This window comes from Rattus norvegicus, chromosome 3, assembly GCF_021556685.1.
Source record: "Rattus norvegicus strain SHRSP/BbbUtx chromosome 3, alternate assembly SHRSP_T2T, whole genome shotgun sequence".
NCBI classification, from domain to species: Eukaryota; Metazoa; Chordata; class Mammalia; order Rodentia; family Muridae; genus Rattus; species Rattus norvegicus.
In genome coordinates, this window is record NC_141536.1 from 6,878,830 (window position 1) to 6,896,353 (window position 17,524).

The window sequence follows — 17,524 nt, forward strand, 5'->3', positions numbered from 1 at the left end:
ACACCCAGTGCCACCCAGGATGTCTAAGCTGCCACTGGGCTGTGAAGTCTGATGTTCAGAATCACTCTGACCTAGGGCTTGTCCTTCGTCCTCCTAGGGATTTGTATCCCTCATTTTGGAAGGGGTGAGACTGCACACAGAGACCAAGGCACTCTGAGAGGCCCTAAACCAGGTTCCTCAGGACAGGGTTGCCAGGCCCAGAGGCCAAAGCACGGACTCTTCAGAAGAACCTTACTCCCTCTTGCCATGGTAGCTCATACCATGTGGAAAGCAAAAACAGGATCTCTCCAAGTTCAAGGCCAGCCTCGTCTACACAGTGAGTTCAGGCCAGTCAGAGACATGTAGTGAGACCTAAGATTAAAAAAAAGGGGGGGGGGGGGATAAAGAAAGTCCCTGCATCCACCGCTGAAGCCAGTCCCAGGAGAACAGAATCCTCACCACAGATTTATCAAAACGTGCTTTATTCACGTAAGTGGAACCATCAATGTGTACACCCAAAGTCCCTACTCGAAGGCTAAAACACGTAGCTGGAGGATCTGCTTCTATTGCAAAGGTAAACTGAAGCAGGGAGCTGCAGGGCAGAGCTTTGCCTACAGATCAGTCAGCATGGACTGTGCACTGCTATAACCAGGCTCAGGCCTGCTGCAGACTCTCCACCTGGCTTCCATGGAGGACACCACTCCTGTGCTTGAGACATCAGGCCCGGCACCTGCTTTGGTGAACCCAGCATTCCTTTCTCCTTGGACTTTGTCCAGACTGAATGTCAGTCAGGCCTTTGCCCACTGCTTTCCCTATATCCCAACCACCATCCACCTCTGCCAGGGTCAAGCAGGGGCCAAGTCCCACCATGCCATCATGGGCCCCCTTTGATGTACAAGGAGACTATCGAGACCTTTTGGGACCAGCTCCTGGCAGCAACTCAGAGGAGGAGGTACCTTGCCAAGGAACAGCCCTCTCGGCTCAGCCTACACCCTGGCCAACTAGGGTGCCCTTCCATCAGGGCACGCCCGTCAGACAGTTCCCCAGAGCGTCACAGTGCGGCTGGAGCAGGCACACTGGGAAGAGGCAGCTCCAGTGCGGGGGTCTCTGCAGCTTGGGGAGGACTGGGCTTCCGATGGTCCAACTGCTCCAACTTCTCACCAAGCTGGGAGTAGAGCTCCTTCACAGCCTCCCCGCTCTGTGGGAAAAGCAGACATGGGCATGCCATAGGGCAGATGGCCTGCCTGAGCCTACATGGAGGAGTGAACCCACAGGCAAGACCAATCATGAGGAACACCATCACAGTACGCACCAAGAGCACCATGCCACAGCTGGACTGGCCAAGCACATCCACAGAACAATGGCCTCTGAGGAGGAACTGGTGATACGCACCTGGCCCGTGGGCTCCAGCGCCTTCTGCAACGCCTCCAGCTTGGAAGGGGCCACTCTCGCATGCAAGTGAAGGAGAAGCCTCAGCACATGGCGGTGTACATTGTCCTTCCTGGGAGAGATCAGTGGAGCTGGAGATGGTGTGACACCTACTTCACTCCCAGGCACAACCCAGCACCCACCTGCTGCCTTCAGCTTTACCACTCTACCTAGAGGTACATCAGAACGGACCCTGCCTCATCCGCAAGCTCCTTCAGGAACTCCTCAGTCTAGCACAGGTCTCAGTGTTCAAAGACCCACCTGTGGTCCTTAAGCAGGATGGGGCCACAACTCCCTTCCCAAGCTGCCAAACACGAGAACTGGCAGGAAATGTGTGTCCTACCTGGGAGAGGCAGTGAGGAAGAAGCCATCAAAGAGGCTGCTGCAGAAGTCCTCCAGGGCAAATTCATCAGCCAACAGCGCCAGACTCCCAGTGAGCAGGTGGAGGAAGATGTCACTGAAGGCCAGGTCACCAAAGGTTTCCACTGTAAACAAACAGGGTGGCTCGGCCTCTGGCCTCTGCCCTCAGGGACTCTCTTTGTCCCAAGTTCTGAACAGGACCCAGGTGAGCAGGGAGCTGACCAGCTCAAGTGCATAGGTGGTCTGTGGCTCTCATCAGGGAAGCAAGACCACAGCTAGAGTGTGAGGAGAGGGGGGCTCTGCCCCACCCAGGGACTCTGGTCTGAATTAGCCTCCATGGAGAGAAGGCCCCCAGACGAACAACTGAGATATGCAGAGGCATAAGAGTATGGCCCAGAGAGAATTCTGCCAAACCGTCCAGAGGACGTCTCAGGTAAACACAGAGGAGCACTGCAAACTCCCTGTTTGAGGACATCAAAGCACAGCAGATGAGGTGGCCAAGCAACTAATGTGTGCTGTGTGCTGCTCGCACCCAGGGCATGGAGAGACCTGCTGCCACGGGCGGGCAGTGCTGCCACGGGGGGACCTCACAGGGCACCTAGACAGCAGGCACTCAACAAGAGCACAGGATCCCAGCCAGACCTTCTCTCAGGAAGGATGAACACAGTATAGACAGCCTTGGGACCCTCACTCCTCCTGACAACAGAGCAGATTTTGATGGCAGACCCAATTGATGCCACTTGACCTCACTGAGAAGCTGGAACACCTCAGGGATATTCAAGTGTTCTGGGAGTACTACTGAGAAGAGACTGGATGAATCTCAGTCACTTAATGACCTGCCTGGTCATTCGTGGAATCATCACCCAGAGGCTGAGGTGCTGTGACACCTGAAAGGCAAGTGGGCAGGCAGTGGGACAGAACCTTAAATCCTGACTGGAGCCCATAACACCCTGCCGAGACACAGGACTCACCCACTACCCATTTTTGGTTCTTTTTTTCTGAGCTGGGGACCGAACCCAGGGCCTTGTGCTTCCTAGGCAAGCGCTCTACCACTGAGCTAAATCCCCAACCCCTGTTTTGTTTTTTAAATTTATTTATTCTGTGTATGGGAGTACACAGTCGCTGTCTTCAGACACCAGAAGAGGGCATCGGATCCCATTACAGACGGTTGTGAGCCACCATGTGGTTGCTGGAATTGAACTCAGGGCCTCTGGAAGAGCAGGCAGTGCTCTTAACCACTGAGCATCTCTCCAGCCCCTCCTGCTTGGTTTTTAAAATCATCTTTTTTTTTGGGGGGGGGGGGGTAGAGATGCCTACTAAGCTGTTCAGATGAGGGTTATGGTCTGAATGGAGACCGCCTGCAGGCTCACTTTCTGAACACTTGGTGCCCAGGTGCTGGTGGTATTCTGAAGGGGGTGAGACCTGGCTGCTGGAACCAGGTCACTCAGAGCAGGGATGGGAAGAATGTACGTGTCCTGACCCCAGTTACACTCTGCTCCTGGCCTGCCTGAGAAGCTTCTGCCACATGCTTGCTCTGCTGTGCTCTACAATGTCCTCCCCACCAAGAGAAACTGAGTCAAAATGATTCTCTCAATACTGGAGATGGCTCAATGGTTAGAAGCACTGCATGCTCAGGCAGAGGACCCAGGTTCAATCACTAACACCTACATGGTGACTCACAGCCGTCTGTAACTCCAGATCCAGGGATCTCAAGCCTCTTCTGGACTCAGTGGACACTCAACACACCTGGAACACTTACATACCTCTAGGCAAAACACTCATAAAATAAAAAATAAACTCTTACTGGGACTTGGTGGTTCACTCAGGAGGTAGAGGCAGGCAGATCTCTGTGAGTTTGAGCCCAGCCTGGTCTATAGTGAGTTCCAGGACAGCCAGGGCTACATATTGAGACTGGGTCTCAAAAACAAACAAAATACACACAAAACAAAACGAACAAAAAACCAGAAAATTAAACATACAATAAAAAAGTAGAAGACTTGGGCTGGAGAGATGACTGAGTGGTTAAGCACTGACTGTTCTTCCAGAGGGCCTGAGTTCAATTCCCAGCAACCACATGGTGGCTCACAACCATCTGTGGGATCCCATGCCCTCTTCGGGTGTGCATGAAGACAGCGACAGTGTACTCATGTATAATAAATAAATAAATCTGAAAAAAGGTGAGTTTTTCTGCTGTCTCTGTTCTGGCCGCAGAATCCAGCGCTGTACTGAACATAGCTGGGCAATGGTAGTATCACCTGCAGTGGCAGCAGCTGGAAGGTGAAGGAGGCAAGATCAGTCCGCACTCAGTGCCAGGCACATGCACGCCGTTAATCTCAGCACTCAGGAGGAAGGGCAGGTGGATCTCTAGGAGTCCAAGGCCAGCCTGGGCTATATAATGACACTCTGTATCTTGAAAAACCAAAAAAGAAGAAAGAATGAAAAGAAGAGAAGAAGAAGAGGAGGAGGAGGAGGAAGAAGAGAAGGAGGAAGAGGAGGAACAGGAAGGAGGAAGAAAAGGAGGAGGAAGTAGAGGAAGAGGAGGAAGCAGAGGAAGAGGAGGAAGCAGAGGAAGAGGAAGAGGAGGAAGAGGAGGAAGCAGAGGAAGAGGAGGAAGCAGAGGAAGAGGAGGAAGCAGAGGAAGAGGAGGAAGAGGAAGAGAAGAAAGAGGAAGCAGAGGAAGAGGAGGAAGCAGAGGAAGAGGAGGAAGAGGAAGAGAAGAAAGAGGAGGAAGCAGAGGAAGAGGAGGAAGCAGAGGAAGAGGAGGAAGCAGAGGAAGAGGAGGAAGAGGAAGAGAAGAAAGAGGAGGAAGCAGAGGAAGAGGAGGAAGCAGAGGAAGAGGAGGAAGCAGAGGAAGAGGAGGAAGAGGAGGAAGAGGAGGAAGCAGAGGAAGAGGAGGAAGAGGAAGAGAAGAAAGAGGAGGAAGCAGAGGAAGAGGAGGAAGCAGAGGAAGAGGAGGAAGCAGAGGAAGAGGAGGAAGAGGAGGAAGCAGAGGAAGAGGAGGAAGCAGAGGAAGAGGAGGAAGAGGAGGAAGAGGAGGAAGAGGAGGAAGCAGAGGAAGAGGAAGAGGAGGAAGAGGAGGAAGCAGAGGAAGAGGAGGAAGAGGAAGAGAAGAAAGAGGAGGAAGCAGAGGAAGAGGAGGAAGCAGAGGAAGAGGAGGAAGAGGAGGAAGAGGAGGAAGAGGAGGAAGCAGAGGAAGAGGAGGAAGAGGAAGAGAAGAAAGAGGAGGAAGCAGAGGAAGAGGAGGAAGCAGAGGAAGAGGAGGAAGAGGAGGAAGAGGAGGAAGCAGAGGAAGCAGAGGAAGAGGAGGAAGAGGAAGAGAAGAAAGAGGAGGAAGCAGAGGAAGAGGAGGAAGCAGAGGAAGAGGAGGAAGAGGAGGAAGCAGAGGAAGAGGAGGAAGAGGAGGAAGCAGAGGAAGAGGAGGAAGAGGAAGAGAAGAAAGAGGAGGAAGCAGAGGAAGAGGAGGAAGCAGAGGAAGAGGAGGAAGCAGAGGAAGAGGAGGAAGAGGAGGAAGCAGAGGAAGAGGAGGAAGAGGAAGAGAAGAAAGAGGAGGAAGCAGAGGAAGAGGAGGAAGCAGAGGAAGAGGAGAACCTCCATCTTTATGCACCATCCTCTAAACAAAGGAGAGTCAGCCCGTCATCAGAGCAACAGGGTGCCCCTGAGGCAGTTCTTCCCAATAAAGCCTGCAGCCTTAGGTGGTAAAAATACAGGTAAACATACAGGGCTTTTCTAGGTTCACCCTTGCTCTCCAACCACGACACAGAGATGTGGTGAATTAAAAGGTTCAGGCACTAAGCGGAGCAGATGCTAATCTATTCTAACCCAACTATGCTGACCTGGCCTATTTCCCAACCTATTTTCCAACCTCTTGTGCCATCATCTGCCACCTTACCTCACCCTCACTGCTCCTGCTCCACAGCCCTCCCATCCTGACCCCCTCCGATGGGACTCCCTCACTGGGACTGGAATTCCTGAATTGTTCGCTCCTGATAGCTATAGACTGATGAGCTCTTTACTGAGGAATCAAGATGACTGAGAAAAATGTTTTATAGAACATTGAGTCAGGAAATGCTTCATAATTAATGACAATATCAAAATCCAAACTGAAACCAGGTCTCAGAACTGAGAAATCAGCATCTGAATACACAGTACACAAAGCCATTCCCTAACAATCTAGTACCATCATAGAACCTCACTATGGCCCTGTTTTTACTTTAAAGAGCCCACTCAAAACTTCCTGGTTTTAAGCTTGTGCCATCCCAGGCACCTGGGGGAAGGTCTCCTTGGATAAGAAGACCCAAGGAGTTTTACTTTTTTTTTTTTCAATTAAAACAAAATAAAGGTGTGATGGTTTGTATAGGTTTGGTCCTGGTGTCTGTTCGCAGCACTAAATTCCTAACTAGGACAGAAGTTGGTACCAGGAGTGGGGTATTGTTGTGATAAGCCTGACCATGTTTCTGTTTGGAAGAATGTGGATTGAAGGGACTTTGGATTTGAAAAACCATGGGATGTTTAAGTGGGGCCTAATGAGCCATCCTAGTAGAAATATGGAAAGATTTTGTTGCTGTGAGGGATTTGAACTATGCAGACCAAGCCCAAGAGGTTTCAGTGGAAAAGAACTTCACTATGTGGTCTAGAGACTGTTTTTGTAGTATTTGGTGAAGAACAGTATGTGGCTGGTTTTTTGCCCTTGTCTGAAGAGTGTACCTGGGGCTAAGGTGAAGAGAATCAAATTAATTGCATTGACAAAGGAAGTCTCAGAAATGTCCATCATAGACTTTGATCTATGGTTAAGTCTCATGAAGAGCGTTTTGAATAAGCATAGCAAGCTTAGAAAGGAAGAATACAAAATATATGGTTTGAGTATTAAAGGAGCACCAGGAAGTGAAATGGAGCTGAATCCTGTGTTCAAGGATATTAAATTGAATTAAGGGAGTGGTAAGATCTCACTCAGCTAAATTCAGGTGCAGGTACCACACACCTTTAATCCCAGGAGGCAAAGCCTTGTAGATCTCTGAGTTCAAGGTAAGTCTACAGAGCAAGTTCCAGGACAGCCACACTGTCAGTGAAGGAGTTAGAAAACAGAAAGCTGGTGATGATGTAATATAACAAGGGGGTCATGGTCTAGCCCCAGCAAGCAGCAGATTTTGGAAGCTTCAGCCATGTGTCTCTGACTTTATAGTCAAAAGGAGAAGGAAACTACTGGGACAATTGATGCTGGTTAGCTGGAGTTAAAAAATTAGCAATAGGGGGAGGGGTTAGGGGGATGTTGGCCCGGAAACCGGGAAGGGGAATAACAATTGAAATGTAAATAAGAAATACTCAAGTTAATAAAGATGGAAAAAATAGAGGCTGGAGAGATGGCTCAGCGGTTAAGAGCACTGACTGCTCTTCCAGAGGTCCTGAGTTCAATTCCCAGAACCACATGGTGGCTCACAACCGTCTGTAATGGGATCCGATGCCCTCCTCTGGTGTGTCTGAAGACAGCTGCAGTATACTCATATAAATAAAATAAATAAATAAATATTTTAAAAAAAAGATGGGAAAAAAATTAGCAGTAATTAAGAAGAGACCAGTATCACTGAGATAAAATCTGGGAAGATTTTCTGAGAGCACACAGATCCTGTGTTCCAGAGATAGCAAAGGTTGCACCTCATGCGGCAGCTGTATTTGGTAATGTGTAAGAGTCACCCAGGTGGTACTGGTTTGAAGCATGAAGGGGTCATGAAGAGCAGCTGAGGCTTGGCACTGTGAGAGGCCACGGAAGGTCATTGGTACAGCCTCAGTTGCAGTTGATGACCCAGGACTGAAGGTGTCATGCAAAGGAGTGAGGCTTGGCACCATGAAGAGAGCCTAGGAGAGGGTACTGGTGAAGCCTAGGTGCAGTGGAAGACCTCCGTGTATGGAGATGCCAGTGCCATGGGATGATCACCAAGAACAGCAGCAGCAGTGGAGTGGATCAGCCTGAGCTTAGAGTCCGACAGAGGGCAGAGCTGGAGAAGTGATGCCAGCCCTTTGGAGGAGCCCAGAAGATCATGTGTGAATCCCAGACATTGAAACAAGAAGCTCTAACACTGAAGCTGCCTTGGAGACCCCAAGATGTTTGAGATGCCAGAGCCGTGAGCTATCTGCTGAGGAAAGCTGCTAACAGGGAGTGGAATGAGCCCAGAAAAGAAGTTTGTTGCAGTCAACAGAGATGCAAAAGGAGGTGGAGATCTGAAGGTTGCTTTGACATCAGACATGGAGATGCAGAGTTTGGAGTTTGCCCAGCTGGCTTCCTGTCTTGCTTGGGGGACTACAGTTAAGGGCTTGGATGGATCTCAGAAGAGACTTGAACACTGTTGAGACTGCTCTAGACTGGGGCTCTGGAAGTTGGACTATTTGTGTTTTGCATTATGCTATGTTTAGGTGTGGCCCCAGAGACTCATATGTTTGAACACACCTATGGGGGCCAGGGAGTGGAATGTGATGGTTTGTATAGGTTTGGCTCAGGGAGTGGCTGGCACTTTTAGGAGGTATAGCCTTGTTGAAATAAGTGTGTCACTGTGGGTGTGGGCTTTAATACACTAGTCCTAGCTGCCAGGAAGTCAGTGTTCCGCTAGCAGCCTTCAGATGAAGATGTAGAACTCTCAGCTCCTCCTGTACCTGGATGCTGCCATGTTCCTGCCTTGATGATAATGGACTGAACCTCTGAACCTGACAACAATTAAATGTTGTCCTTTATAAGACTTCCTTGGTCATGGTGTCTGTTCACAGCAGTAAAACCCTAACTAAGACAAAAGGTGTTTTATGTTTTGTTTTAAAACAGGGTCTGTCTACGTAGCCTTGGTCTTTCTGGACAACCTAAACAAGAGGGCTGGTGAGATGGCTCAGTGAGAAAGGCTATCCAAGTCTGGGGACTCGAGTTGATTTCCTGGAACCCACATAAAGGTGGGAGAACTGACTATATAGACCAAGCTTATCTTGAACTCTCAGAGCTCTGCCTCCCTCTGCCTCCTGAGTGCTGGAGTGAAGGACATGCACACCACACCTGGCTGTAGAAGTCTGAATCCCTGCTGTAGGAAATCACAAGACCCACTGGCATCTCTGAAACAGAGCCCAGCCTGCTTTACAAGCATGCACACCGAGTGTCTACTGAGGTAAATTACAAACACAGAAATCAAGCTATGGGAGTTGGAGATAAAGGCAGAAGATAGTTGGCAGAGCTCAGCAGACAGGTGGCAGGGGAGCACAGCCATCAGAACTCACCAAGACCAGGCAGCAGGCGCAGGAGAGCATTCTTGTTTCTCTGCTTGGTGATGTGTAGAACGTAGTACAGTCCCACCTCACAAGCCATGCGCTGCTCCTGCAGAAACCTGCATGAGAGAAGCCATGGTCTTCCAAGAGTCAGCCTGCCAGCAGCAACTTCCCTGTCAGCTCCACTCGAGTGCCTCCCCCAAACCCTGCCCTGGAGTCCTACTTGGTGAAGCTTTCAGGAAGCGTGTTGGGATATGTGACTGGGGCTTTCTCCTCAGCTGGAAGCTTCTGATCTACGTTGAAAGTGTAGTCATCCACCACGAAGGACATGAGCATCGGCAGGAACTTGGTGATGAGCTCTGCCTCCTGGCAGAAGGAATGTCTGAGTCCATTAAGGTCCCAGTGCGCCTGGCTGCTCTCAGCAGACACCCTAACCCACTCAGCCATGTACATCTAGCCCTTATCCACCCAATACACTTGCCTCAAACTCACATTTCTTGGACATTGGGCCCCCAAATCCCTCCTTCCTGTTTCCTGAGATTCATGTCTACTGCTATATTCTTGAATGCCCCCATCATGGCTGCACCTGCAAAGCCCCATCTGGATCCCAGCCCCATAGAATAGCTTCTACCCTGCAGCTAGTCCACCAAGACACCCAAACACCCTTGATGGGAGCTCCCCTAAAAATGACTCTAGGAGTAGAGTTGTGCTACCAGAAGGCCCCCACCCTTGCACTCCCATAATTTAGCAGAAAGGAGGACCCGGGCCTCATACCATCTTGGGCTCCTTGAAGACCTGGCTGTCTATTAAGTCCCATGCACCTTGGCCCAGTGCCAGCAGCCTAAGGAGGAGGAGGAGGTCGGGACTGTCCTGAAAGAACACAGAGGCATCGGCAAGGGCTCCCAGGGACCATGCCATCCTCTGGTCTCACTGGGCAAAGCAGGCTCTCTGCTTTCCAGAGCCAAGACCCTAGGAGTGTGTGATCATAAGGCACCCATGTGCCGATACCCACCTATGGAGAAAAACCCAACTTTACAAGTGACAGTCTGTGCTTTGCGCAGTCAGCAGCCATGACTATGCTCACCCTGGGCAGGGTCTCCTGGCTAACCAGCTCCTGCAAGTGCCTGATGGTGCTCAGGGACAGAGTGTTGATGGCAAAAGGGTCGCACAGGATCATAGACAAGTCCCTGGAAGGAATCAGACCTTGATATAAATTGAGGAACCTGGTTACTCTGTTTCTAATAGCCACAGTGCCAGACGCACTAAAGGGACAGCCACAGACTGGGATGCAAGGGCTTGGGGACTGACCCCAGATAGCCAGCCTCTCTGTGTACTGAATTCATAACTTACCCCCTAACTTACTCAAAGATCTTCTAATCTACAAAGTTAAAGAAAAAAAATTAACCCTCAACACACTAAATCCAGACCCTGATTGAAAGACCCTGAGTCGGGGCAAGCAACGATGATACATGACTTTAATCCTAGCATTCAGGAGAGAGAAACTCATGATGAGTTTGAGGCCAGCCTGGTCTACACAGTGATTCTCAGGTCAGCTTGGCCACAAATCAAGAAGATCCTGTCTCAAAACAGAACAAACCCCTGGCTTCAACTGTAGGCTTAGCCAGTGAGTGGAGAATATAATAAAGAAATGTGGCAAGGCCGTGGCAGCCACAACATCTTCACGCCAGGCAAAGGATGCTGGGAATCAGGCTGGAGTACCTAACCCAGCCTAAGCTCACACCTAACTTGCCACAGACAGCAGCCCCTCCCTGACTCAGCTCCCTGTGCTGCCTCGGGAATAGCAGGCCTCAAACTCCAGGCACAGGCATGGATTCTCTTGCTACTGAGGCTCATTCCAAGTGATGTGTTAGCACCCTGTTAACAATGGGCCTAGTACCAAGGATGAGCATCCCAAATATACCAGAACAGGCTCCAACTGCCAAAGGTGAACAGCAAGCCCCACTGATGTCTGTTTAGGGATCAAAGGGTAGGGTCCTTAAAAAGCTCTCACCCCAAAACTTGTTCCTGGCCCTTCTTCACACCATCAAGGAATCCCTGCAGCTCTCGGGCTCGTTTGCTGTCCACAAACCGCTCACGGATGCAGGCATCCAGGCACCAGGTGAACTAGGGGATGGAAATAGACAGTCTAGATACACACAGACTCATTCCTCCTCACTCCACTGCCACTACCCAAATGGCTGTGGGAACCACAAGGCCAAATACAGGAGAGAAGCAAAGATAAACACAAGCCCAGGGCCAAGACCCCAGCCTAGGCCAAACGCAGGGCAGAGAACGAAAGGGGTCCCTGGAGAGAACAGAGAAAATGGCCATCAGGAAAAGGGGTAGCCGAAGGGGGGCAGCAGCAGTCTCCAGGCCTAGACAGCCAACACGACCATTTGCTGTGCACTCGATCGGCAGGTATTAACAAAGGAAACCAAACAGTTCTCATTCCCAGACATTCCCAGAGACAACATGGCACAGGACTGAGACACCAGTGAGCTTTCATGAGGACTAGCAGGAGGTCTCCCTAGGTCTCAAAAGTACTAAGGATCAGGACAGCACATGAGAGAGGCATATTTATTCTTCCTAGAAGGGAGCTAAGGAGGGCTGGCAGACAGATGGACAGGTTATGGCAGATATGTAGTGCTGCTCAGTGCCTGGCTTTGATAAGCAACACACCATGTACCCATGAGGTGGTCTTAGGTGTCCTGTGTTCTTGGTGGGGGATAGAGGGAGTGCAGAAAACCTCATTCCTTTATTACTTTGCTACTGGACAGTGAGAAGCCCTGAGGGTTCTACGGCAGTAGACACCAGGAGCCCAACAGGAAGATGGTCTCAGGGCCTGCTGCCACTTGCAGCTATAGAGCAAAGGCTAGAGGGACTGCAAGGGAGGCACCAGGAGGACAACCATGTGTCTGCAGGACCTGTTCATCCACTCCCAGTCGAGCTGAGGAGCACAAAGCTGGCAAGCTGAGAAGCAAGCTTAGGCGCACGTGGTCAGCAGCCACTCCTAGGTTGGTGAGTGCAGAGGAGAAGGGCGCAGGAGAAGTGCAGAGGGAGGCAGGCACCACTACCTTATGGCAGGGATCCACGGTGCAGATATCACTGACATCCAGGTCATGCAAAGACATCAGCAGCTCGGCTCGTAGCGTGCAGTAGTGCACATTCCTGGTCCGAAGGAACAGTGTGCGCAGGAACTGCAGCACCATGTCATACAGCTTCACGTTCTTCCCTACCATCTGTGTCAGCTTCTGCACCACCTAGGAGCAGACAGACAGACGGAGTCCAAAATCCCACCCCGGGACAAGGAAAGGTGGACATATCTAGCACTTGGGAAACAGAGGTAGGTGGATCTGAGTTCTAAGTCAGACCGGAACTCGTTCCAGATCAAGTTCCAGATCAGCCAAGGTTACATAAAAAGACTGTGTCTCAAAAGACTAAAACAAAACATAAAAGCCCAGCACCACCCAAGCACAACACAACACGGACAAGTTCCCCAGGCCTGGATACAGAGCTGGCCGCTCTGTTTCGGCCATGAGATATTTCTTTCTCTGTCATGAAATGCTGGCACTATATTCTAGGGGGCCAGCTTTGACTACTCCAAGTGAAAGATCCACATTCATCCCAGGGACATCCTAAAAAGCCCTGGGTCTGCAATCTACTGTGCTTCAAGCACTCACCTGTCAGGTTAAGGGGTAGGTGACTCATCCTAGAAGCAGTGGTGAGAACCAATCTGAAGAACGGGCCCAACACAGAATGCTTGGCTACACAGCTGCTGCCTTTGGGCCTAGGTGAACGCCTATCAGGCCACACTGGGCTCTCTGCTTTCCTGTCTTCTAGTACTAAACCATAAACACTGACACCCAGCTCTTCCTTACCTTGTACTCTAGGCAAGGGCCATGAAGGGCACCTGCCTGTTCCTTTGGCAGGTGTCACCCACCTTACATGTACCCAACTACAGCAAACCAAACAGTCCAGCTCCAATAGCTGGGGGTTTAGGGAATAGGTGTGCCTTTAATCCCAATACTCAGGAGGCAGAGACAGGCAGGATCTCTGAGGTCAAGACCAGCCTGGTCTAGAGGGAGTTCCAGGACAGCTCAGACTACACAGACAAACCCTGTCTTGGGAAGAAAAAAAGTCTTCACCAACATAAAGAACTTTCACTCAGCTACTAACTGACCACTGTCAACTGAGTCTCAGGCCTATGGTACAAAGAGACATTTAGGGTAAGTCCAGAGTTAAGATAGCACAGGAAGCCCAAGGCATCAGGTTAGCCTCAACAAGAAGTGAGGTCAGCGGGAGGAGGTAGAAGAGTGCAGGAGCCAGTGGCTGGTCTGTTGTTTCACTCTCCAAGACCCCTGCCAAGAACTCTCGGACTGACCTGGATCTTCATCTCAGGAACAAAATCTTCACTGTTCCTGTCACTGAGCCATGTGGATGGTCCAAAGTTCTCCTATTCACTGGGCACAGACCACAGATACACTCTAACCCTGACACAGAGGGACCACCTGCTCATAGGCAAGACAGCTAACCTACAGCCAAGACTGTAAGGTGATCCACCAGCTCTGTCCCCAGGGTTGGAGAATCACAGAGCACTGAGAGTGTCTGCAAAGTCTCCAAGAGGAGAAACAGGCCAGCATCAAAGTGCCACAAATCAGACTCATCTGCAGAAACTGACAACGGAGAATATCAAGAAAGTGTCCATTGTGTCAGCTGTGGAAGCTCACATGAGGAGTGATAAACTCCAACCAGACAGGAATGAAAGGAAAGGAAAGGAAACCTGGAGGCTGTAAGAAACGGCCCTGTCAACACGGGGCAGACACTGGGCTGACCGAGACCTATGCGGCCTAACACGTCAAAGTCAGAAGCAGAAAGTCAAGAAGGCCTGGGGACCTAAGAGCTTGGTGAAGCAAGGAAGAAGCCAGAGTACCACTGGGAGCTAGACAACTCGAAACTGTGTACCCAAGCCCAGTGCACTTCTGCCCTCCCACTCTCTACTTTATTGACGTGACAAAGGGTCTCTCACTAAATCTGCAGGCCCTCAAGTCCCAGTGACTTCCCCTGCCTCTGCCTCCTCCCTCCCAGCACAGAGACTAAAACTGGAACAACACAGAGAAGGTTAGCATGGCCCCTGTGCAAGGATGACACACAAATACAAGAAGCATTCTGCATTTAAAAAAAAAAAAAAAAAGCTCATCTATTTTTGTCAAAGTAGACACTAGAAATTTTTTTTTCTTTTTCCTTCTTTTCGGAGCTGGGGACCGAACCCAGAGCTAGGCAAGCGCTCTACCATTGAGTTAAATCCCCAACCCCCCGACAGTAGAAATTTTTGAATGATTTATATAAATTTATCTTTCTACTAAACAGTGTTAATGTAAAGTAAGCTAGTTACAAAATCTTGACTTAAGAACTGGCAAGATGGCCAGAGGTGGTGTGTAGGCTTTTAATCCCAGTACTCAAGAAGTAGAGACAGGCAGAGTTCAAGGCCAGCCTGGTCTACACAGTGAGTTACAGGACGCCCAGGGCTACACAGAGAAACCCTGCCTCTAAACAAAGACTCCTGCAAGTTGTCTTTTGGTCTCTACACAACATGGTCATTCACAGAGATACATGATAAGTAACTTAATAAATAAATTCTCAACATAAAAGATGATGCTTATGGGCTAGAGAGATGGCCCAGTGGTGAGTGAGCACACTGCTCTTCCAGAAGAGCTGGGTCCAATCCCTAGCACCCCACCAGGCAGTTCACAGAGTCCAGCCCCATGGGCATCTGACCTCTGACCTCTGTGGGCACATACTCACACATGTTGTATACAAACAGGGAAACATCAAGAAATAATTAAAATTAATTTAAAACATTTTAAAGATGTCACTTATGACCCAGACATGGTGCCCACGCCTTTAATTCCAGCACTTGGGAGCAGAGGCAGGTGGATCTCTGTGAGTTCAAAGCCAGCCTAATCTATATAGGGAATTTCAGACCAGTCAGGGTTACATTGAAAGATCCTGTCTCAAAAATAAATAAGGAAACCACTATGGTAAATTTGAATTTAGAATTATGCCAACATCAGTAAGAGGTAAGAATAATAGATAAAAAGTTAAATTCAGTGTTTTTCTTTTCTTTTTTTTTCTTTTTTTTTTTTTTTTGTGATGAGATCAGGCTGGCCTCAAACTCACAGCAATCCTCCTGCCTCAACCTCTGCCAACCAACTTTTTCCAGGCTACATACATAAGTTCACGCTTACAGAAACAGACTAAGTAACACACACAGGGAAGAGGCAAGGAATGAAGGGCTGGCCACACTCCTGCCAGGCATTTGCCTCACTGAGCACACCCTGCCTTCCTCTCACCTCTCCCTGACGCCTGGTCTTGGGGGAAGGGCTGAAGAAGTTGTGCAGGACAGAGAGCTCCGTGCTGAACAGTGCACTCTCCTTCTCTAGGATATACTGCTTCAACAGTGGTGAGACTTCATCACCAAAGAGAGCCTGGTTATCTTGCCAGATCTGCCTCTTCACTTCCACAGCACATGCCCGGTACAACTCCTTGTCAGCCATCACCAGCTTCAGCTTCTTCTCAGGAACCTACAAAGTAAACACCACAGCTCCCTGCAAGTGCTGCCTGTGTCGCCAAGACTCCTCCACCAAGGCCTCAGTTGCCCACAGACCCTCTAGAGCCCAGCCACATCGAGGAGAACCTGTGAAGGACTTCCAATGCTTAGCAGGTGAGTTCAGACATCCAGAATCTCCACCACCCTCTTCCCAGGAAAGACCCACAGAGCACTTTAAGGGATACATGTGCTTCCACTGGGCTCAACCAGGGGAAGTGTATGATACAGAGAAAGTGCCCAGAGTTTGCCAGGGAGCAAGTTCATAAAACTTTCCCAGAGCTAACCAACCGCCTGTACTAATCTCATGATCTACAAGGGCTGGCTCCACAGCTCTCACCTTGGGCAAGTGTTTCATAACACACATCACCACTGGCTGTAGGGATGGCATCTTGACCAGAGAAAAGCTCTTTTCCAGAAGGTCTTCCAGCTTCTTGTACCTGCGAAGACTTGCTCAGTTGTGTTCTCCACATGCAGAATATACAGAGAAGGGGAGTCTCTCAAACACATTCAAGGTTCTAGCTACAAGTAGGGCTGTGCAGCCACGGAGACCGTAAATGCTACTCACAAACATAAGCAGCTCCCTGGTAGAGACCCACCTCTCCTCTGCCTTTCCCTCAGAGGCAATAGCTGACACTCGTTCCAGCAGTTTGTCGCGTAGCTCATCAAACACTGACTGATGGAACTCCAGCCGCGGTGTCCCGTGTAGATCCAAGAAGGGCAGGGCCGACTGCAGGGAAGGCAGCAACACGCCATTCTCTGTCTGGAGAAGCAAAGGGTAAACGCGTACGCATTTTGCTTGGCCGCAGCCAAATCAGCACGGGCACCTCGGATGCCCTGAGTAAACGGGTCCGCCATGGTAACCGCGGGAAAGGAAAAACGCCGAGAGTTACTCAGCGGGTCCCTAGCTCAGAACCTCTAGTTCTTCCATCTAAGCATCGGGAGCGCACCGAATTGTGTCCCGCTTCCCTAGCTGCCCCGGTCCCTTCTGCCTACCTGAAATTGCTCAATGGCCTTGAGAGGCTCGGTGCAGTTGGTTAGGGTCTCTTTCAGGTCCTCGCCATTGGCCACGCCCAGGTCCTGGAGCCCCGCAAACATGGCCGAGGCTCCGACGGCCGCTCGGCTGTGTACCCCATCCCCGCCGCGCTCTGCTGGAGCCGTAGCGGACGCTGACGGAGCCCCAGACGTCCTTTCCACGGTGCCACGAGGACCACCCAAGCCCCGTTCGCCCGCCGCCTCCAGTGTGGCCAGATCGCGTCAGCAGAGCTGCTTGCACCGACCCACACCTCCCACTTCCGCCCTTGACTGTCTAGGTCCAGCAGCCAATAGGCCCCGGGAAAACGCCGCCGCCGCGCGCAGGTTCCGGGCAGCGACTTGGGTACAATGGTGGGGTCGGGATTATCAAGCAACTCTAGCCCCGGCCGCCGCCAGTGCTAGGAAATTTTCAGCCTTTCACTTCATCTGCTCTCTGGGAACCAGAACCTACGCCAGTTCCAAGAGATCTGATGCCCTCTTCTCACCTCCACAAACGCCAGGCATACATGTGTTATACAGACATACATGCATTTATATGCATAAATGAAGTCACTTTTTAAGTGAGTTCTGGTTTGGGCTTAGTGGTACGCTTTTTTCCCCCTTGAGACAGACACTTTAGACCAGGTTGCCTCAAACTCAGATCTCCTTCCTGCCTCTGCCTCTGACCGCTGGGATTAAAGCCTTTAGGCTTGGGCTGTCACACTTGGCAATAATGCTTTAATCCTAGCACAGGCGAATCTCTGTGAGTTCAGGACTAGCCTGGTTTACATAGTACCTTCCAAGACAGCCAGGGCCTCCTGGGGAGGACGGAAAGAAAGAAATCAGCTCTGAGAGCTAGGAAAATGGCTCAGCAGTTAAGAACGTTTTCTGCTATTACAGGGGACC

General features: G+C 50.4%; 1 protein-coding gene and 1 non-coding gene across 2 annotated transcripts; one reads left to right on the forward strand and one right to left on the reverse strand.

Moving 5' to 3' along the window:
• Positions 1-444: 444 nt before the first annotated feature.
• Positions 445-16,921, reverse strand: Nelfb (negative elongation factor complex member B). Its single transcript, NM_001107817.3, is given in 13 exon segments — positions 445-1,177; positions 1,372-1,480; positions 1,751-1,892; positions 9,013-9,119; positions 9,224-9,366; positions 9,775-9,870; positions 10,085-10,187; positions 11,012-11,124; positions 12,075-12,260; positions 15,351-15,581; positions 15,945-16,044; positions 16,204-16,367; positions 16,601-16,921. Coding segments are annotated over 13 exon segments (1,896 nt in total). The 5' UTR covers positions 16,856-16,921; the 3' UTR covers positions 445-1,030.
• Positions 14,072-14,176, forward strand: Rnu6-136 (RNA, U6 small nuclear 136). Its single transcript, XR_015685034.1, has one exon. It is a non-coding gene; the product is annotated as a U6 spliceosomal RNA (small nuclear RNA).
• Positions 16,922-17,524: the final 603 nt, after the last annotated feature.